The sequence below is a fragment of the Rattus rattus genome, chromosome 11 (assembly GCF_011064425.1).
Source record: "Rattus rattus isolate New Zealand chromosome 11, Rrattus_CSIRO_v1, whole genome shotgun sequence".
Lineage (NCBI taxonomy): Eukaryota > Metazoa > Chordata > Mammalia > Rodentia > Muridae > Rattus > Rattus rattus.
This window is the reverse complement of record NC_046164.1, coordinates 69,000,710-69,023,124: the sequence shown is the minus strand read 5'-3', so window position 1 is coordinate 69,023,124 and position 22,415 is coordinate 69,000,710. Positions and strand designations below refer to the sequence as shown.

At 50.2% G+C, this 22,415-nt stretch overlaps 1 protein-coding gene across 3 annotated transcripts in view; it reads right to left on the bottom strand.

Moving 5' to 3' along the window:
• The window catches only part of Sorcs2 (sortilin related VPS10 domain containing receptor 2), a 362,100-nt gene that overhangs the window by 44,811 nt on the left and 294,874 nt on the right, over window positions 1–22,415 (bottom strand). For all 3 annotated transcript variants that reach the window (XM_032916916.1, XM_032916917.1, XM_032916919.1), the window contains exons 4-8: window positions 17,046–17,210; window positions 10,572–10,645; window positions 8,012–8,076; window positions 5,392–5,510; window positions 2,229–2,318 (exon numbers count right to left, since the gene is read on the bottom strand). In XM_032916916.1, coding sequence (XP_032772807.1) covers window positions 2,229–2,318; window positions 5,392–5,510; window positions 8,012–8,076; window positions 10,572–10,645; window positions 17,046–17,210 — 513 coding nt within the window. The remainder of the gene's footprint in view (window positions 1–2,228; window positions 2,319–5,391; window positions 5,511–8,011; window positions 8,077–10,571; window positions 10,646–17,045; window positions 17,211–22,415) is intronic.

Genomic DNA, 22,415 nt, shown 5'->3' with positions numbered 1-22,415 from the left:
ATGTTAGCCTTAAATTCATGATCCCCCTGCCTCAGTCTCCCAATGGTTAGGATTATAGGCATGTTCCATCCTGTCCACTTAAAACAGGATGTTTGATACAGTAACTTTGAGTTCAACTGTCTGTTCCCTGTGAGACTGCCTTATTGCTTTTGCCTCTGATCACTAGAGGCTTTGTCTACTCTGAGCACCAGACTGACACGTGTGAGGTATGGTGACATTGGGCCCCTTTCCTATACATTTAGATATGCTGGTCCTTAAAAACCTGTCCTCCAAAGAAGAAAAGAGGTAAAGAAAAGCAAGTGGATGTGCTCTACCCTTCTTCAGCTGACCTTGACGGTTGATGTCAGAATACAGGCCTGTGTCTGGAGGGAAAGGTCTAAAGTACCCACCCCTGGCCACATGCTAGCTGCTCCAGGAAAGCACACACATTTGCCCTTGTGAGGCAAGGGCAGGTATGGATACTGTTCCTAGGTCAAAAGCTTAAACTGTCAAAAACTGGCCTATACCAGTTGGCCTGGGCACTGGAGCCTTATAACAGACCGCAGAGTCCCAGAGCGGCCATGAGCTACACTCTGCTGCCAAGGGGAAGCAGGGAGAAGGCCCTGGAGCTTGAATTCACCCATCCTTTCCAACACCACTCTCCTCTATTCCGTGCGATATGAATTTCATTTTACTTTAAATAAATTTATTACAAACACAGGATGATTTTTTTTCTTTCAAGTAAATTTGCCTTTGCCTTATCCCTGTGAGAGCTTTTTATATAATTTGTGGTTCTGTAGATTCTTTGCATGAACATTTTTCTCTGCCAGGGAACTGCAGGACTTTAAAAACAGTCATTACAAGTCAACAATTCAAACCAAGGATGCTGACTTGTCCTAACAGCTGGCTACCCTTCCAAGCATCCAGGAGTGGGTAGACCGAAATGGCAGAAAAGTATTGTTTACCCACCCCCTTAGACACTGAGCAGGGAAGGCATGGCTCAACTTAGAACCAGACCACTGGGCCGAGCCTGATCTAGTTCCACAGGATGACTTCTGTGTGTGTGTTCAGTCCACTTCCTGAAACTCTCACCAGTGAAGCCCCACAGTGTAGTGGGTGCACTTAGAGGGACAGCCACATATCTGGACAATGGCTGGGCTGAGCAGGGTGCTGACTCCTGAGCTTGAAGCTCTGCAGCTAGTTACTTACTGTAGGACCATGCATTCTTTTATAAAAGCTGCCAGGCACACTGTAATGCTAAGCAAGGTGCTGGCGAACTAACTCCTGAGTTAGCCACACCAAAGTCACTTTGGTATGTGACTAGGGAGGACCAGGACAGGGCAGGAATGGGAGAAGGGGCTCTTAGCTGAGGTTCCTTTTAGGCTGAGGCAGCCACTTCCACTTTCTTGACATTATTCACATAACTTTAAAAAAGCAAAAAATGAAGGGACAGCTTGTTGAGAGGAAGCAGGCAAGAGTTGCAAACTCTCCGTAAAACAACAAAATCTGATTAGGAAATGCAGTTAGCAGACCTATAGGCTGCTGAGGGTATACTCTTCAGCATTTTGCTGAGCTGGGTGAGCAGGAGGGAGCAGGTCACAGGCCCCGGGTAGAGGGCTCGGGTGCTGAGAGGCCCCAGGGAGTTGGGCTCAAGGTCACAGAAACCATGACTTGTGGACATGTTTGTTAGAATCTTCTTCTCCACACAAGGACCAGGGCTGTAACCCTAACAGGCCCAGCAGAACCCCTCAGCTCCAAGACAGTTGTCTTTGCTGAAAGGAAAAACATGAGCTTTGAATTTGCTTACTCAGCCAGGTCGATAACTTAGTGAGCTTGTTACTTTCTGTCCCGTCTTCTCTGTTTCTGAAGAGATGTTGAAGGATGGCCTACTTGACTTTTCCCTTTGGTTCAGAAAAGTCTGAGGTACCTAGGTCCATAGCTCACAAATGAGGACTTTAAGATATATAGCCTCTGGTCATAGAGGTCCTGAGAGGCTGTCTCCCTGCCACTCCACACTACCCTTGGCTGTGCCCCCTGCCCCAGGTCCTTTGCACATGCTCTGCCTTCTAACCTAACTCTTTCTTTTTGCTCTTTCCAAAGACTTTATTACAATGGGCAGGCAGGGGCTGAGAAAGTGTGGCCACATCCATTCTTCGTTCCTGCCTCACTTGACCTTGGGATTCCCAAACCCCAGTGAATGAGGTCTCACAGTTTCTGCATTTGGCATAGGACATGGAAGGCCACCTCACCTTGGGCAGGGCATACTTGGGCAGCTTCATCAGGACAAAGTCGCTGCGGCGATAAGAGACATAGTATTTGGTTCGGTTTGTTGATGTCGCCTAGGGAAGAAACACAGTGTCAAGTGACAGAACCCCCAGTCAAACTCCTCTCTCAGTTTGAAAGCGGACAGCTTGGCCTGTCTGCTCATAGCCATGGTGGTTCGGAGCTTTGCTAGACTCAGGGTCGTCACCTAGGAGATGGTGACGCCCGCCTCACATCGTGTCTATGAGAGCATTTTCAGAAGGGATATCAAAGCGAATATCTACCCTAAGTTGGAATAGAAGCAGGTAGCAAGGCACAGGTGTCTCCCTCTGTATCCCAGCTGCCATGGGGTAAGCTGCTTGGCTTTGCCAGGCCCTCCTCACCAGGGTAGATGGCAATGTCCCAAACTGTGAGCGAAGTAACTCTCCCTTCCTTCCAGTTGTCTCTGGAAGCTTCTCTGTCATAGTCACAAGAAATCTAACATGTCCTGTTCTGCCCGAAATTGCAGGCTCCTCTCTCAAAACCCCTTGTTGAGTGCTGCAACTCTAGGGACTTCCCACATCTTTCCAGCAACCAGAACCTGCCTCTCATCTCATCTCTCAGCATCCTGTCTCCTTGTAGCCTAGTCACGGGACAAGGTGGAGAACGTTCCATTTCCAAATGTTCTCAGAGAGAGCACTTCAGTGAGCCCCTGGATGGAGGTATAGACGGGCCGAAAATATGTGTGTCTCCAAAAGTGATCATCCAGCCTTCTAGGCAAGGGAACCAAAATAAGTCACATTCTCCAGGGCCCATCTACATGGCCAGCATCCCCCTTGGTACTCCCCTGGGGCCGTGCCTCTGACTGCAAAGCAAACAGCCCCATGAGTTTGGTCATCTGCACCAAACAGATGAGGAAACGCAGGCCCAGAGATTACACAGTTTATCTCCTGCATTGAAGAGGAGACTGGAGAAGAGGCCTTTGCTCCCTTGGGTGGTCAAGGCTAAGCTCTTGAGAGATCGAAAGGACTTGGTTGTGGTGGATTCTCTGAGGTAGCTCCCTGTTCTCAATGTGTGCACATGGGTAGGTGTGGAGCCTCATGAATCTCTAGGAGGTGGGTCTCTCTGTATGCACATGTGTGCATGTATGTCTGTATGTGCACTGTGTATGTGAACCATGTGAATATCTGTGTATGAGAGTGTAAATGTGAACATGTACATGCGGGAGTGTGTATGTGTGTATTGTGAGCATGTATGTGTATGAATGTTTTGTATGAGCATGTGTTTGTGTGTGAACATACGTAAGTGCACTCTGTGTGTGTGTGTGTGTGTGTGCACGTGCGTGTGCCCACGAGATGCATTTATAGGGTTTCCATATGGGTGTGAGCATAAGTCAGGTGTGAGTCCCACTGTAGGCAGGTTTCCATGTGTGGGGCTGTCTAGCGTGGAGCTGGCTCTCGGGCACACCACTTCAAATCCCAGCTCTAAGAAGGGCTCAGGCCCTCCTGAGGATACAGCAGCTTCCTGAGCTCAGTTTCTCTGAAAGGGGATGGTACTCTCAGAATCCCGGGGAGCACTCCCAGGGGACTGTGCTTTCACTACTTCAAAGATGACCCATCTGTGAAGGAAGGGACTCTTTGGTCTGGAGGTGTCCAGGCCTCGGTAGAATGGCTGTGACCTGGACACACTAGGAACTTGGAGAAAGGGCCCCAGAGGTGGGAAGGCCTGGTATCCTTCCCCACACAGTAGCAGCTATTCCAGGAGACAGAGGACCTCCAACAGGTGAGGGATGCTGTGACTGACACAGTGTCCTGAAGAAGCTGATGCGCCCATTCCCCAAGCCCGTCAGGTAGATGAGCTCAGCGTCAGAAGCAGAGCCAGGCTTCGCCTGTTCTCATTCCCTGGGGAAGCCACTTGGTGGAGGTTTAGTGCACAAGGACATGACCACCATGACTGTGAAGGCAGTGGGGTCTTCCATGAAGCATGGTGGCTTGGTTTTCTCCCTGGCAACAGAAACCTCTTCAGAGCAGGAATGAGAACCAACTGGTCGAGACCAAAGGAGGTACGTATAAGACCCATAGGTGCAAATGCAGAGGTCTTGGGCATGGCTAGTGACACAGTGAGGTCCGTGGGGCCCAGGGCTTCCTGCCATGTTGAGAGAGGGGCCAGCACTGCTGTGATGGCTCATACTTAGGAAGGAGCAGCATGGAGACTGGGCAGGGAAGAAGGACAGAACCTGGAGGACCCTCTGGTGACAGGACCCGGGGCTGCTCTTTGGAGTTCTCTTGCAGGAGGCTCTGAGCTTGTCTCCCAAGGTTCTATAGGGCAGAGCAGGGACCAGCAGTGAGACCCAAGGAAATGGCCTGTCTCTGTAGATGAACTTGGAGATGGTGATGGTCAGTCGTCAACTTGCTGGGATTTAGAATCACCATGGAAACCAGTCCCTGGACTTGTCTGTGAAAGATTGTCTCGGTTTACTGAGGTGGGAAGCCACCCTAAATGTAGGCAGTGCATTCCATAAGCTGGGGTCAGTGACTGGCTAAGAAGGAGGAAGTGGGCTGAGTACCAGCATCCTCTCTGCTCTCCAACTGTGTGTGACTGAACAGCTGCCTCTCACTCCCTCTGCCACACCTTCCCTGACGTATGGGCTGTATTGCTGGAATTATAGAGAAGGAAAAAAATTCACCCTTAGGGTGCTCTTGTCAGGTACTTTGGCACAACAATGAGAAAAAACAAACAAAAACAATGTGAGGGCTAGCAGGTCTAGCAGGGTCCAGGGTTCCCATTCTAGAAATGGCCAAGACGCCTCCCAGCAGGGTTCACTAGCATTTCCCAGTTGGCCTGAGATATATACTGGGGGCCTGCGGCAGTGTCCTGGTCACACACAGGTCTTCAATAACCAGAGCATCCAGGATAAAACCAAATCACGAAAAGGAACCGAGTGAAATGTATATACTTGGATTTGTGGGTCCCGGGTGATGGGCAGATGCGTGGTGGACAGAGAAAATCAGGACAAACCTTGAACTGAGGTTCTGGTACCTGGGCACCTCTATAAAGACGCAGAGACTCTGAGTCCTGCTAAGCGGCATTTGGAAATGAAGTGTTGTTCTATTGACTCTTACGATGGCAAAAGGTCATGCATTGTCCCCTCCCAGCACTTGGAACACTCACCTTCAAAAAGATGTACTCATCCTGCACGGTCAGGGACCCTCGGTCAATGGGGCCAGGGAAGGGTGCTGTGTGTGGCTGGGCTGAGCAGTTGTGGATCAGACACGTGTAGTACCGATAGCCTGCAGGTGACAAGAGCAGCCAGGAGATACAGACCCTGCTGAGGCTCAGGAGCAGCGAGGACTTCTGGGCTCCCTCCATGAGGTCGTCCCAGTAGGGACAGGCACCATTTCGGGCTTCTTTAGCAACAAGCCAGAAATTGGTGTGTGGGAGAACCATCATCCAATGGAAGTGACACTCTAGGCCCCACCCAGCCCAAGCCCCACCCCCTTACAGACCTGGGCACCTTTCTGGGCAGGAGTAGGTGTCTAGGCACACATTCCCTCTAACTCAGAGCCCAAACTCTCATCTTTCCTCACAAATTCCAGTGCATCACACTGAACTTGGTTCTGCTGGGAAGCTGCTGTCTCCCACTTGAGAGGCATTTCCAGGGCTGGTTGAAACAGCCAGACTGCAGACATCCACTCATGCAAGCCCTGAATCGGTCACTCACTGGCTCAGTTATCTCCTTACTCAGCCACTCACTCTCTCATTCATTTGCTCACCTACCCACCCACCCATTCATCCACTCACTCAATTATCTACCTGTTCATTCATACAACCGCTTATATGCTCATTCATTCATTCACTCAGCCACTCACTCATTCATTCACTTATCTACCCACTCACTAATTCATTTATTCATCTACTCACTCAGCTACTCACTCATTCATTCATTAACTCATGCACTCATTCAGTCATTCATTCACTTATCTACTCACTCATCCACTCACTCATTCATTCAATCACCTACTCACTCACTTATCCACTCACTCATTCTTTCATTCACTCATCTACTCACTCACTCATCCACTCACTCATCCACTCACTCATTCATTCACTCATCTACTCACTCACTCATCCACTCACTCACTCACTATTTACTTGTTACTCATTCATTCATTAACCCACCCTCACTCATTTGCATACTTGTCATTCATTCATTAACCCACTCTCACTCATTCACATACTTGCCATTCATTCATTAACCCACTCTCACTCATTCACATACTTGTCATTCATTCATTAACCCACTCCCACTCCCATTCCTGCACGATTCATGAGGAAACTGCCTGAGGAACGTCCTGAGCTGTGAGTGACTGCCATAAAGGACTGGCTCTTGGGAGCAGTGAGAACTGCTGCTGTGGAGAGTGGCAGACAGACAATGAGGCTGCTCTGGTAGGGTGAGGGCAGTGAGTATCATTCTGTCCTGCACAAGGCTGTACACAGGGGGCCTGGCTGATGTAACACCTCTGCTGGGAGACTAAGAACCAGTCAGCATTCAAACTCAAGAAGCCCTCAGGCCAGGGGAATGCACAGAAAGCTGAGTGCTAGGGCACTGTGGAGTCCTAAGAGTGGTTGGCTGAGGTGACCTGGAGGTGATGGGGAAAAGCCCACAATATATAAACAGGGCCAGGCAGTCCCAGCCAGGTAACAGGAGTGTGGTGATCTTGGAACAGTGTCCCCTGGAGGATAACAGGGACAACAGGTTAGGAGATGGGACCTCAGGATTTTAAGTGATCTTCTGCCAATCTCTGAACACTGTTCCAGCAGGGCTCTAGGCTGGGTGCTGGTGAATTAGGATGTGAGGTCTTCAGGAGCTAGGCAGGGCCCCATTCACGAGCCAAGTTGGTCCAGAGGCTCTTGATGCAGAGAAGCCTGCTGCACACAAACTCCGCTTCCTCCAAAATGGAGGCTGTGTGAAGGATGTAAACCACCCTGATCCAGGACTCAGCCTATCTTTTCTCCTAGAGCATGGCATGTTCTGAGTCTCAGCCAGACATGCTGTCACATGGAGCCTGCTGGACGTCACCTCTATACGTCACTGCATGGGACGTGTGTCCTAAGACTTGGCATCCTAATGCCCCCCTCTGAGCTTTGCTCCCTGCTTACCAAGACAGCAGTTGGGGTAACATTTGGCCCCACCCTTTGAGGTATGGAGCCCTGTCTGAGAACTTGGAAATGGCACAGGTCATCACCTGGCGACAGCTGCCTACATAGAGAACTAACCTGTGTGGATCCATTGTTGGCCACGTGCGTCAACCCACTTAAGGAGGACCCAATTTTCCTGCCCAGGACCCCCAGGGCTCCACCTAGCTAGTGCCTGGGGACTGCAGAGGACTGACAGGACCTCTGTCACTTTCCCAACATGAGACTTGCTCTGTGTGATGGCCCCAAAGTTACTGGCTGGCCTGAGCCAGCCCTGCTTGTGGAAGGGGAGCCACAGAGAGACCCAGAGCCATCTCAGTCGTCACCCAGGCTGGGTGGGGCCATGTAGTAGGAAGTGCTCAGGAGCTGGAACAAATTGCCCTTTTAATAGACTTCCCACAGAGCAAGGTTCCTCCACTTCAATTCATCCCCAGCGGGGAAACAAGTGTGCTTCAAATTACAGCACACCAGAACACAGAGAGGTTGGTGCACAGGGCTGACCACTGAGGATACACCAGTAAACAAGAGCCAAGCTGAGCAGCACCGCTGGGCAAGGAAGCTCAGGGACACCCGTGACTGCACACCACCTGCTTACCTCCACTGAGGTCCTGTGCTTCCATGTGGACCAAGTTGGGATCATCGTCCACCCCAGACACAGCCCTGGAAAAGGAGAGGTTGAAGATGGCATCTGCGAATGGATAGCTACAACCTCCCCCTGGGCTTTCACTGACCACATGGCCTCTTTAGCTCTGGGGCTACTCTTGTGAGTCCAGAAGATATAGCCCTCCCCCCACCCCTAGACCTTCAAGGTCCAATGGGAGTCTTGACGAAGCTGGATAAATCTGGCTCAAGTTTGAGGAAGCCAGCACCCACTTGTTCATAGCATTGTTTATATGATTCACTTCTTCGTCTGGGTCTCACACCCCAGCTAAGGCACACAGGCTGGCACGGCCAGCCCAAGTCTGCACAGAGGGAAAATCAGAGGTGCATAGAGACACTCCTGTGGTCACACACACCTAACAGGATCACTGGGATTCCAACTAGGATTGGGACCTGAGTGGCTGCCCTCTCCTTCACCTGGCGGATGACCGGTCAAGTTGCCCACCACAGGTTGCAGGGAAAAATCCCTTCGGAGTTTATCCCAAGCCTCTGTGCTGGCAGAGGTTCTGTGAGAGCAGTTTTCTCCCATATCACCCTTATAAACATACTAGACTACCTTAAGCCATGGGTAAGCCTTGCATCATTAACAGGCAAGGGGTTATGTGACTTGCCCAAGGACATAGTTGCTGGCCAGGGTGACCTGAAGCTCCCACCAGGTCTGTTTGACCCAGCATTCATACTCCTCTCAGAGTTTCCCTGCAGGTGAGGTTGTGTCCTGGGACCCTATTAAGAAGCCTGTGCTATGCCTCCAGAGAAGTACTACAGCATCTCTAGGAGCCAGTGGGATAGAGATTGATAAGACAAGGGCTGAGAGCTAAGGGGTCAGGAAACTCAGGCTGGGACCTTCCCCAGCTGGCACACTCCCTCTTCCAAACTCCCAGAGAGATGGGGAAAAGAGCTAAGAATGAAGGGAGTCGGGTGGGGAAGGGGAAGGAGAGCGAAGTGGGCAGAGGAAAGGGAGATGGGGAGGGGGAAAGGGAATGGGAGGATGGAGGGGGAGGGGAGGAGAGGGAGATGGGATGGGAGGAGGATAAGGGGAGGGGGGGGAGGGAGGAAGATAGAAAGGGAGGGGAGAGGGAGGGAGGGGGAGGGAGAGAGGGAGAGAGAATGGGAGAGAGAAAATGAGAATATTCAGGGAAGCTCCCTTCTTGGTGCAGAGGCCTGAGCAGCCCAGGTAATAGCTACACACACTGATAGATCCAGGGGGCAGGGACATTCTAGGTGCTCTGGAGGCCCTTTAAAGGCTCATCCACCTGCTTACTCAGTCACTCATTCGTCTGCACCTCATTCACTCACCCACCCATTCACTTGCTCACTCATAACAAGGCATCAGCCAGCGCCTACTTTCCTGGCTTAACTCCAGGGCTGCTGACCGCTGAGGGGAGGTGACAGTCCAGAATTGGCGCTTTGCTCCGCGCCCCTCAGGATCTCCTTAATGAGCCAGTGTGTGGTGTAGCTTCAACACTGCTAATGAGCCAGGCCTGAGATAAAGCAGAGGTCCTGGTGCTTTCTGCTGCAGATCCGAGGACAAAGCTGTCACAACAGCATTATCTATTGCTCACAACAGGGGCCGTCCCTTGTCTGTCACCACATTCCAGAAAGGATCCAACCAGCTGTGCTGCCAAGCATCCTATGACTCTCCCACATAACAGGCACAGCCCCAAGCCACAGGCGAAGCTTGTGGGCAGAGCCAGTCTGAATTGTCCAAGATAATAGCAGCCTGAATGTAAGTCCTTCCTTCCCCATATCCCATGGCTGGCTTCTCTCTAGCTAGAGAGTATCCAAGAGCCAGTCTGCGACTCCCTTAGCCTCGCTTGGGACAGGTGACAATGCTACAGTCTCCCTGAGGCCTTCATGTTGGTGGAACTGGAGAAATCACACTTCTAGCCTTAGCTCCCACTTCCTGGCCTTAGTCCCCACTTCCTGGCCTTAGCCCCCACTTCTGGGGAGTGACTCAAAGGACAGTTTCTGCTTCTCTCAGAGTGCATCAGTGTTGGGCCTGTGACTGACAGCAGCCCTCTGGTTTCAGGAAGGGTACTCCAGTGGGTCGCTACAGAGGAGCAATCATCACTTCCTCCCAGGAGCAGAAGGCACAGACATCAGGAGTCAGTGTTCAAAACCAACATGGGAAGTGGACCCTTGCAAGCACAAGCATGGCCTTATGAGGAGGTGGGATGGGAAGGAGGTGTTTCTACTGTGTGCACATGGGGCACCTCTCAGGAGAAGGTGGGAGCTGAGTTGGCAAGGAGTTGGGAGGAGGGCAGCCAGGAGCATTAAGCTACTCTGAGGTGTATTGTGCCGGGGTCCCTGTGTTTCCCAGTAGATGGACAGAGAGGACAAGGTGGGGCCTGAACAACACAAAACCACACAGCCTGGCCATGAGGGAATAGGCCTGAGGGATGCTGGGCCCTGGACACTCCAGGAGTACACAGAGGACCCTAAAGATCCCCTGGAGTGAGGAGGGGAGTAAAGGCTCCCATGGAAAGAACTCTCACCAGAACACGTGGTCCTTGGTCACCTGTTCCTGCAGCAGTGTCCACTTCTTCCCCAGGTCGGACGACACATACAGCTGCAGGGCAGACAAAAGAGACAGAACTTTGGCAGGGAGGTCTGAGAAACAGTGAGCTGCTACAGGACTCCCCCAAGGGAAGCCACTCTTGTCCTACAGGCACACTGGAGCTAACACACAGGCTAACCACCAAGGGCTGAAGCCAAAGAGAGGGCTCCACATGGAGGTCTTCTCACCCAGACAGCCTGGCAGGTAAATTCTTAAGGAATGGACAAACAACCAAATCCAGAGGGTGGTCAGGGGTGGGTTCCCTCTCCCGGTCCAGCCTTGGGTGGTGCATGCAGTCCGGCAGATTCACATGGGACCCTGTCTCTTCTTTCCCTCCTCTAGCCCTTCTCAGGACTTCCCCAGTCCAACTCTCTCTGTGGGACATTTCTGCCCAGGACTGGTGACCTCACTGGACAGGGAATTCTACTCTTTGTCCTCAGCTGCAGGTGGCTGAGGAAGAGGCTATTTGTTGAGGCAGAGAGTAGCTGTTGTGGCTGTGGCTTCTTCTCTCAGGCAGGGTCAGAGACATATTTTGAGTAGAGTGGCCTTGGCTTCCTGCTAGGCAGGCCTTCTGCTTTGATGGGAGTGGGGCAGTGGGAAGACTGATGAAGGCAGACTGACTTCTTCTCCTGAGACGATCAGTCAGGATTTGTAGCTGGTCAATCTCAGAGCCCAGTTGTAGAGCAGTTAACCTAGGTATGCATTTGCTACAGGACAGACACAGTAAATCCCAACACCCACCTCCCTCATTCTCTTATGTCCCTACATTCTCATGGTTCTCATGCCAACAGTCACATACTGAGATAGCAGGCTTGGATGGGGTGACTCTGTCACCACTGTTCCCAAGGCATCTTTCACTTGCATTATCTCATGGTATCACCTCCAGTGCTGGCTTACTATGACAACTATGCCCTTCATCTCTTTGTGGAGACATGTGGGCATTGGAGACCCCCTTTGGTCCCACGGGGTTCTGTACATTGAAGTCTGACTTCACTGGAACTAGGTGCAGAGCTGTGTGACACTGTCTGTTACTTGTAACTGACTTCAGAGGGTGGACGGGAAAGAAATTCCTGCCTATGGCTCTACCCCTGCTCTCTGTGCCTGTTTGGCATTTAGTTTCCTCACCCACCAAGCATCCGTCATCCTTGGCAGTGGCATTCTGAAGGGGCGAGCCTTTGACTCCAGCAAGCATGGCTTCTGCCATAGCCCTTCATCCACAGATGCATGACCATGCATATGTTCTGGGTTCTTCTAAGCCTCAGTTTCTCATGTTAGGTCTTCACATTCCCCCCTTAATGGAGTGTGGTAGGATATCTCAATCACCACAGAAAATGCCAGGCATCTGGGTAATGCACAGTGGAGCTCCTCAGCTCGGAACAGTGCCCAGGGAATTGGCACTGGATGTGGAGCCCCCAGCTTCAGGCTCACTTCCTTCCACCCCATTTCCAATCTCTGTGTACCCTTGACTGCCTGGGGCACTCACCCGCCTTGCTCACCTTCTGCACCATTGCTGAATGGATCCTTGTCTACCAGGTACACCAGTGAGTTTTCTGAATGAATGAACACATTTGGCCGTGGGGCAAGGGGTAGCTAGAAAGGGCAGGAGAGTAAGTATTTCTGGCTTGGTGGACTGAGTGGTCTCTATGGGAACCCTCACCTCCGCCCTCTGAGCAGAAGCTGAGAGAGTTGAGAGTCCCAGATAGATATATAAGCATAAGCATGGCTGGATGCCCCCACACACACTGAAGCCTAACAGGAAGTTGGATATTCTGTGTGGACACCTTCTCTGGATCACATGGATAAGAAAACAGCATCTTCCATTTGTAAAGGAGCTTTAAACAAGGAAGTTTCCCTCTTTTGGATGACTGCCAACAGGCAAGGTTCTCCTGTGCTCTGTAAAGTCCATGGACTTGTGCCTGGCATGACCCAAAGCTCAATAACTATGAAGGCACGTGGATCAGCTTGGCTGTGATCTATATCAAATGCTGTCTCATCAAAAGCCTGCCCATACAGGAACACACACTCAAACCTACCTAGACACCCACACTCATACACCTACAGACTCTCATGCTCATGCACATACACTATCACAGACACAAACACTAGAAGGATACTTTTTCTACTTTGACAAGATGAGGGAACTAAGGTCCAGAAAGGTAATACATCACTCAGCATAACATAGCATTTGCACATAGCAGCGATTCCCATCTCATAGACCTAAGTTCATAGTACTATGTCAGTGGTAAAACAGCATCCCCAGAGGAATGGCTGACCCTCTCTGGCCCTCTCTCTGGGCCATCTGAATGATGGAGGCAAAGTTCCTTTCCATCTCATGAATCAGTTTATACATCTGCAAATTGGTAGAGCATGGCTCACGCACCCATAGCCAGTCAAGAAGAAAAGCATTTAGGGGTCCAGTGACAACATTCCTGCATTAATGGGGCATTATCACTGTTATCCCCACCAATGTGCTGGTGTTTATGACGCCCATCCCAGAGCTTTATGATGCCTTTCCCGTTCGTGCTCATGGGGGTGGTGAGTTTACTGTCTGTCATCAATTGCTGCAGAAACAGAACACTTCTGCTCCATAAAAGGTAAACATAGAAAACAAACAAGAACCAACATTGGAGGGACACCTAGTAGTTAAAATCTTCATAGAGGTAGCCTGTGGTAGGGTGGTAGATCAGCTCCAGAGGGTGTGTCCCAGGAGACTGGGGGAGTATACTTTAAGGCATTGCTTCCTTGAGAAAGGGTAAGGTGAGAAAGTGCAGCCAAGTCTAGGAGAAGGTGACAAGAGAAAGTGCACCCTAGGAGTGCACATCAGTGACCCTCATATGGGACCAGAAGGCCAGCAGCTTTGCTCTGAGCTCTGGTGGTATCACTACTGAAGGTCCTCAGCTTTCATTATCCCTTGCTCAGAATACCTTGTTGTCTTCATAGGTGGAACATGGATGTCTGCCATTGTGCTGACTCTCTTGCAGCTAGATCAGAGAAGAAATGTGTTCACGGGGTTTGGAAAGCCAAATTGTGATGAAGGGTTTTCCTTCTTGCCTTGGGATATACCCTCATATCTTAGGGAGCATGCTTAACTTTGGAGTGCAGGGGGAAATATGTATTCTGTTTTTTACATAGGTGCTAGGGATCTGAACTCAGGCCCTTATGCTTGTGCAAAAAGCTCTTTGCAGACTGAGCCATCTCCCCAGCCCCTCAGAAGAGTTTCTTGACTGGAAGAGGTGGGAAGCAGGAAAGAAAGCAAAACAAAGTGAATCTGACCTTATCTTAGAAATCAGTGCCCTAGCCAGAAAGCAGGTCCACAGTTCAGGCCCAGGGAGATAAGGCTGTATAGGTAATGAGACAGTATTCCCAAAGGAGCTGAGTAGAAGGGGCAAACCAGTCCTGGGAGCCTTAGGACTTTGCTAAGACATGTGAGGAACACATATGGGGTATCACCCAAGAGTCCTGGCCAGATTACAGTAAGATACCTCAGATTGTGTCCTAAATCATGACATAGTGAGGAAGGAACAGAGGGAGGTAGGATAATACTCCCAAGTAAGGCAGAGCCTTTGTCAGAGCAAGGGCAGGCATCTGGGAAGAGGAAGGAGAGGTGGGGGAATGGCAGATCAGGGGAAAGGAGTCTGGGTCTTAGTGAACAGTTTAGTCCTGTTCATAGAGTGTTTGTGCCAACCTGGTTGCTTGGGACCTGGTGTATGACTCGGGTCAAAATTGAAGCTGGCCAAGTTTCTGTTTTGTTTCACCCATGTGATGAAACCAGCATACTCCCCAGATGAAAACCACATGGAATCCTGGACCCTAGTAGCTAAGAACCACACCTAGAACATTCCAGAAAAGCCTGGCACAGTCCCAGCTCCCTACAGACCCAGGACCAATGCCCGACACACTGCTCTGAGCCAGAGTGCTTCGCAGTGTGTGCCTCTCAGCAGTGTCCAGATGCCTGGCTAACAGCAAATTTGTAGATTTGTAAGGCCAAAGCTGGCCTGATTCCACTACAGACCCAGCTTCTTGGGCATCTAAACATTGACAGACCACCAAGCACCCACAAAACTCAAGCCGGCCATCACTTACTAATTTCCCCAAATCCCTCAGTCCTTTTATAACAGCAATTAAACCTTTTTTCCCTCTCCTTTCTTCCCTTGTCATCACAGAAAAGAGCCAAGGAAAATAACCAAGGTTTCAGCTCCATTAATTTTTCAGGGCACCATAAATTAAGGAGCAATTGCAACACAGTCAATTTCTTCAGGAAAATAACTCGCCGTGGCTGTGCTTTGGTCTAATTACATGGAAGGCTAAGTACTGCTATTAATACCCATAAGGGTGTGCAGCCCTGAGGGAAAAAGATAGGAACAGACAGGCAGCCATAGGCCAGGGACACTAGAACTTGGCAAGAAGGCTGGGCTCTGGGGAAAGCTGGCCTTGGCCATCACCAAGGACTCCATTTAGGGTTCTCTTACCTGGTTGATCCCCATTAGTAGGAATTTGTCATTGGTCCATATGTTCATTCATTTAACCAACTTCTATCCATCCACTCATCCATCTACCCATTTATTTACCATTTATTTACCATCTACTTCCTGCCCACACATCCATCCACCATCCTACTTACCCAGGTATCTCTCCACTACCCCACATTCCTATATACTCAACCCTGGAACCCATCCATCTATTCATAATACTCTCTCTCTCTCTCTCTCTCTCTCTCTCTCTCTCTCTCTCTCTCTCACACACACACACACACACACAATCAGTTTATCCAAATCTATTCATCCATCCATAATCTGCCTATGGTGGTTTAAATAGGTTTGACCACCAAAGACTCATGCGTTTAAATGCTTGACCATAAATAATGGCATTACTAGGAGGCGTGGCTTTGTTGGAGGAACTGTGCCACTGTGGAGGTAGGCTTTGAGGTTTCCTATGCTCAAACTGTGCACACAGTTTGGCAGTCTCCTTCTGTTGCCTCAGATCAAGATGTAGAACTCTCAGCTCCTCCATCGCCATGTCTGCCTGTACACTGCTATGCTTCCCTCCATGATGATAACAAACTGAACCTCTAAAACTGTAAGCCAGTCCCAGTGAAATAGTTTCCTATAAGAGTTGCCTTGGTCACGGTGTCTCTTCACAGCAATAAAATCCAAACTAAGACACTACACATCTACGTAAAATCTATTCATCCAGCCATTTTTCCATCATCTGCTCATCTATCTATCCTTCCCTATATTCATACATAATCTATCTAGTCATGCACCTTTCCATCCATCCATCCATCCATCCATCCATCCATCCATCCTTGCCTATGTCCATCTATAATATATCCACCCAGCATATATTTTCAGAGAACACTTGATTTTATAATGGTAAAATATAAATCCAACATGGCTACCTTCCAAGAGCTCAGCCCTAGTGTGTGTGTGTGTGTGTGTGTGTGTGTGTGTGTGTGTGTGTGTGTGTGCGTGCGCGTGCACTACAGATTGTGATCAAACACTAGCAGAAACACACAACTGCATGTTAGCACCAGGGAAGGGGCACAGGAGCAGGAAGAACATGGAACATGTGTCCATGTTTATTGCATTTCAGGTACAGAGGTCTGACAGAATGGATACATGCGGGCCGTCACACCTGTCCCTCTCCCAGGGGCAGATGAACAGCAGTTTCCAGTAGTTGCTGCACAGGCCGTCGGGAGTGTTCAGATACAGTCATAGACATAAGTACACCAAGCACGTCCATGTGTGCATGCAGTGGGCTTCCTAAGGATGGGCAGAGACTTAACCATGAAGATATATCAATGCTACTTTAACCCAAAGCACACAGAGGCCACCAGGTCTGGGAAAGGGGGACCATTTCTCCCCCGAGACCCAAAGACATTCAACTTTAGCCCAGAGATACTAATTTTATACTTCTGGCATCTAGGTCTGTAACCAGACACATTTTTGGCACTTAAATCCTTAAATCTGTGGTCCCTGCTCATCATGGCTGCAGGAAACAAAACAGTAGCCTGAGCATGTTCTAGCCTAAGGTAGAGGAACAGAGGCAGAGGGACTCAATATTACCTAAGACCTCCTGACTCAGCTCATAGGCCTCTGTGTACCAAGGGCAGCTCACTTGATAGCCACAGTGTGGCAAGTACTGCATGTCTGTCAGCAGGGCTAGAGACCCCTTCTGGGACCTTTCTTTTGCCTTTTATATGGTATGGTGGCACCTCTAGTCATTGTAACACACGCCAATGATGTGAGACTCCCCATGCTGATACACGGCCACATGAGCAACATTGAGGTTCATGCCTCCCAGCTCCAGCAAGGCTCTTCTTCATCAGTTGGGGGTTCCTGAAAGGAACGCTGCTTCTGTCCTAATGTTCATCTGATTGGCTCATGGGACCTCACATCCCATGTCTTCTTACCTTGCTGTCCTTGGTGTAGGCAAGAACCTTGTCCTCCTCCTTTGGGTGGAAGAGGAGAGTCTCCACAAGGAAGGGGACAGGATACTTCTGGAAAGTGGTGCCCTCATCGGTGCTGAGGAAGAGACTCTGTTCCCTGTCACCGAGGGATGAGCTCACCAGGATGATCTGAAACAGAGAATGTGAGACTGAAATCAGGGTCACTGTTAGGAGATGCGTGCCCCATCAATGCCACTCCCCACCTCACCCCCACTCTTGAAGTTCCTCTGCAGGAACTGTGGCAGAGAGCTGAGGCTTGACCTGGAATCCTGAAGTTCAAGGTCTCTACCATAAAGAGTAGGCTCAGAGGAGAGCTGAGATGGGTATGAGTATCACTCAGGACGTCTGAATGAGAACTGTGTAATACAGGTAATGTGAGGGACGTGGGTGATGGGAGTGGAGGTGCCTGTGTGCAGAAGAGAATGCTGCTAGGTGGGTAGTAGCCTAGATTTCAAAGGGTGATGAGGGGCTGACAGAGATGGAAAGGCTACTGCAAGGTCACTGCAGCCAATGGATTAGTGTCCCCTGAAAACATGTACCCACATACTAAGCCCCTGGGAAGGTGAGAGTTGAGAATATATCATGTCCTAAGACCTCTATGTTGTGTTAGCTGTAGGTTTGGGGCTGTTCCTTGCCCTCAAAAAGTTCATTTTAGCAGCAGCATTTGTCTCCATTTTGGGCACAAACTTGGGGGGCAGGGTGACTGTACCATGGTGGGCACGTAAACAAGACCACCTGCCAGAGACCTGGGATGGGGAAGGCCCCCAGGAGTCTATGGGAGTGACATTAGCAGAGACCCCTAGCAGTGGGGATAACCTGAAGTGGGCACTTCCTGTAGCCAGACAGGACCTCCAGTGGAGGGATATGAACACCAACCCACCCATAAAACTTTCAACCCAAAATTCGTCCGGTCTACAAGAAATGCAGGGACAAAGACGGAGCAGAGACTGAGGGAATGGCCCAACAATAACTGGACCAACTTGAGACCCATCGGAAGGGCAAGTACCAATCCCTGACACTATTAATGATACTTCGTTATGCTTACAGACAGGAGCCTCGCATAGCTGTCCTCTGAGAGGCTCCACGCAGCAGCTGACAGCAGGAGATGCAAAGACCCACAGCCAAATGCTGAATGGAGCTTGGGAAGTCTTATGGGACCCAAAGGGGATAGAGACTCCTCAAGGAGACCAACAAACAGGGGTTGGGGATTTAGCTCAGTGGTAGAGCGCTTGCCTAGGAAGCTCAAGGCCCTGGGTTCGGTCCCCAGCTCCGAAAAAAAGAACCAAAAAAAAAAAAAAAAAAGACCAACAAACAGAGTCAACTAACACGGCCCTTGGGGGCTCTCAGAGACTGAACCACCAATTAAAGAAGTGAAACACACACACACACACACACACACACACACACACACACACACACACACACACACAGCAGATGAGCAGAGCTTGGTCTTCATTCACATCCCCCAAAACTAGAGTAGGAGCTATTGCCTGTCTATGGGAATCCATTCTCCTAACTGGGCTGCCTTGTCTGGCTGTGGAGGGAGAGGATGCACCAGCCCTGCAGAGACTTGATGTGCTAGGATTGGGGATACCCAAGGGGGCCTACACCCTCTTAGAGGAGAAGGGGAAGAGGGTTGGAGGGAGGGGTTGTGTGATGGGGGAGACTGGGAGGAGCAGGGCAGCAATCAGGTGGTGAAGTGAATGAATGAATAAATCAGTGGGGAAAATAAAGAAGACATTACCTCGCGCCGTGAGAGCATGCGCCACAGAATCAACTAAGGGCTCAAGGGGCTCACAGAGACGGAAGTGACAAGCACAGACCTATGTGGATCTGAGCTAGGGCCTCTGCATATACCTTACAGTTGCATAGTTGGTGTTCTTACAGTGGGAGTTGTGTGACTCTCTTGCCTATGCTTGGGACCCTCTGCCTTCTAACGGGTCACCTTGTGCAGCCTCCATAGGAGGGTTTGTGCCTAGACTTATTCTAAGTTGCTACACCTAGAGAAACAGAAGAGAAGTGGATCTAGGGGAGAGAGGAGGTAGTAGGGGGATTGAGAGGAGGGAGGAAGGAAAACTGAGTTTGGGATGTAATATGTAAAGAATTATTAAAACTAAAAAACAAAAAATAAGAAGTCACCTGACACCATGACGGTGACCTATCAGCTGACTCATATTGGCATCAAGGGACAGGAAGCTGAGAACTCCTAACGGCCCCAAGGGCTTCAGCCTAACTCAGTCCCCAGGTTGATATGGTGTCTTAGTCAGGATTTCTGTCGCTGTAATGAGACACTGTGACCAAAAAGCAAGTTGGGAAGGAAAGAGTTTATTCAGCCTACACTTCCACATTGCTGTTCCTCACCAAAGGAAGTCAGGACAGGAACTCAATCAGGGATGGAACCACTGCAATGGTATTTGCTAGAAGATTCCAGAGGGAGGCACTGTCTTTAGGACACTGGCTGGTGGGTGACCCTCAGGCCCCTGTGCTGGGCTTGCTCTGCTGTCCTTTTTAGTGGGATTGTATCCTGCCTCCCCTAGGGTGAAGCAGTTCAGTAGTGATGGAATTCTGCCCTAGAACAGGCCTCTCCTCCCCTGCTATTTACTTAAGCATTCAGTTATATCACTAGGGAATCATGAATATTTATTTTATACTTTGCATTGTAATTCATAAACTGTTTTGCTCAGAGCATCCAGCTGCAGCTCTCTGGAACTTTTGGCTCCCTTGTTCTTCCTTAGACAGTCCAAACTATGTGTCCATACCTTGACAAGAAGAAAAAAAAGACATAACCCACCCAGAAATCCTGCGTTTGGCTCATCGGCCTGCTTAACATCCCTTTCTCCACCCCAGTCCCAAGATGCACAACTGGTTTGGCCAATCTTGTGCCTAGAGCCCACATGCTTCTCATTAAACTCTTTCCCATGCTGCATTTGACGTTGCAACTGCTTGCCATGGGCCTCCTGGTTGAACTTCATGCTCTGAGCAACTCCTATGACTGCCGGCATAGGAGTGGGTGGGCTTGGCAATTGGTCCATCCTGGGTGCACGGGGAATAGAATGTATGCATGAATGAGGAGATGGTTGGCCCCAACTCCACCTGCACTCCCATAGGATCCTGTTTGTTTTTCTCTTTGGGAGAACATTCTCATGAATATTCAAGTAGCCTGGAGGCCAACAACCAGAGAGTCTCATTTACTTCCTCCTTGCTGCTCCCAGTAGCAGACAGCACACATTAGTGAAGGCTTGTTCATTCATTCATTCATTCATTCATTCATTCATTCATTCTTCTATGACTGCTCACTCATGAGCAAGAAGGGGGCCTTCTCTGAGGAGGGGCACACAGATAGCTATGTCTTCAATGGGTAGATTTCATTGGCAAAGCAGGGCAGTGACATGATGAACAGGGTTTCTAAGAGCAGGGTACCTGGCCCAGCTCCCCTCTCCACCCCAGGCTCCTGTATCAGCCACCTTAATTCTGTGTTTCTGTGGTAGACTGAGGCAGTAGGTACCTTGGGTTTCTGGGTGTGTGCTGCTCCCTACATGGATGCACAGGAGGATGGGGATAGCCCAGCTCAGTCACTGGTGACTTCAAATGTTCTGAGTGCAAACTCCCAGACAACAAAGCCCTACCTGCAGATGGCCCCACACCAGTCAACCTGTGGGTGGGGTCATAGCCTTCCTCCTACATCTGCTTATCAAACAGCGTCCTGTCCACAAAGGCTCCCATTGCATAGGCTGCCTCTTCCAGGAGACCCCCCTCCCACCTCCCACTCCCATCCTGGTACAGAGTCAGTGCAGCCTCTTTACCCTCACCCAGAGTGGCTTGCACCATGAGCCTTGTGGCTGGTTATGCTCTCTGGGGAAGCCTCCCCACAGCCTGGCAAAGCTGGATCTGTGTATCTGCTGTAGCCATGTCTCAGCCTAGACAACTCCAACTGACCCAGAGTAGGTGCTGTGACTTCATTCCTGATTAAGAGCTCTGGGCTCGGGCCACCAGACTCTGAGGTGGGTCCAGGCTTCTGTCTACATGATCCTGAGGTGAATGCCAAGAACCCAGCAAGCTCACTGAGGTCTATTTTCAGCCTTATGACTGGGAGAATGAGGCAGAAAAGAAGAAAGTGCTGACAGGGATGAGAGTCCTGGGGCAAAAAGCAAATCAATTAGCAGCTTGGGGGTGGAGGCGGGCAGATTGCACTTCCAAATTGGGAGGCAGACTCTATTTCTAACAGGGTATTTTTACTACTTACTATTCTGGGGGAGACATATGGTACCTGAGCTAAGTCCTGGGGCCTGTGAGGCTGGGCTTCCTGAAATCAGAGGCAACATGTTCAAACATGCTGTGGAAATACCTTGACACATTCGTTTGACTGATGGCTGGGCCTGAGCTCTAGGAAAGGCTAGTGAGCTACAGGGCCCAGCACAGAGTGAGAGCTATAGGATAGGGAATGGTATACGGAGCACTCACAGCATAGCTACCAAGGAAGTGTGATTGCTTTCATTTCTCCAAGGTTATGCTGAGGCCAGCGAGGCCAAGGGCCTGGTGAATGGCATTCGCTTAGCTGCACCGACTTCTTTCTCTTCATGTTTCCCTGCACCACCCAACTAAGGCCAATGCCAATGTCAAGGGCACAATTGCATCTGGAAGGCAACTAGCAAGCACCGGGGGTCTTGATACGGCAGAACATTCTACAAAGGCCTTCCTCCCTACCCCAAGGACCAGAAATGGCTCCCAGAAGTCTACAAGCCATCAACACGCTGGGGATGGATTTCTGACTGCATGAAGCTCCCTGGACCTTTCTCCACCCTGGTCACTGTCAGTGCACACACATGTCCAGAGCCCCTATTGCAGCAAGCCCTTCCTCCAAAGTACCTCTGTTCACAAGGCCCACAGGGACAGAGAGAGGACCTCCGTGTTCGGGAGCACAGCCCGTGAGTGCTCCAACTGCCCTACTGCAGCAGACAGATAACTTCTATGGAAGTCAGTGCAGCCACATACGAAGGGTTTGGGGGCAGCTCCTGGCAGAAGTGGGGCATGCTGGGTGGGACCTGTGCTCTATTCTTGTTCCCTTGGCTGTATCAGGAATCCTGACTGCTTTGAGGTCTTCTTCTGGCCTCCAGATTTAGTCCAGTCTCCTTCCTGTCTGCTGTGGTCCATGGGATACTAGTTAGAGCCTCCTAGTCCGATGTGCCCCTGTGACCCCTTCCCTCTGAGGCTTCGCGTGGCTTTTCTGCTCACCAGGTGCTGGATGTCACTTCCCTGGTCTGAATCCTGCCATAAAGCTTTAACCCACCTCTTCCAAAAGCTAATGCTAGCTCCCAGCCAACCCTAGTGACACAC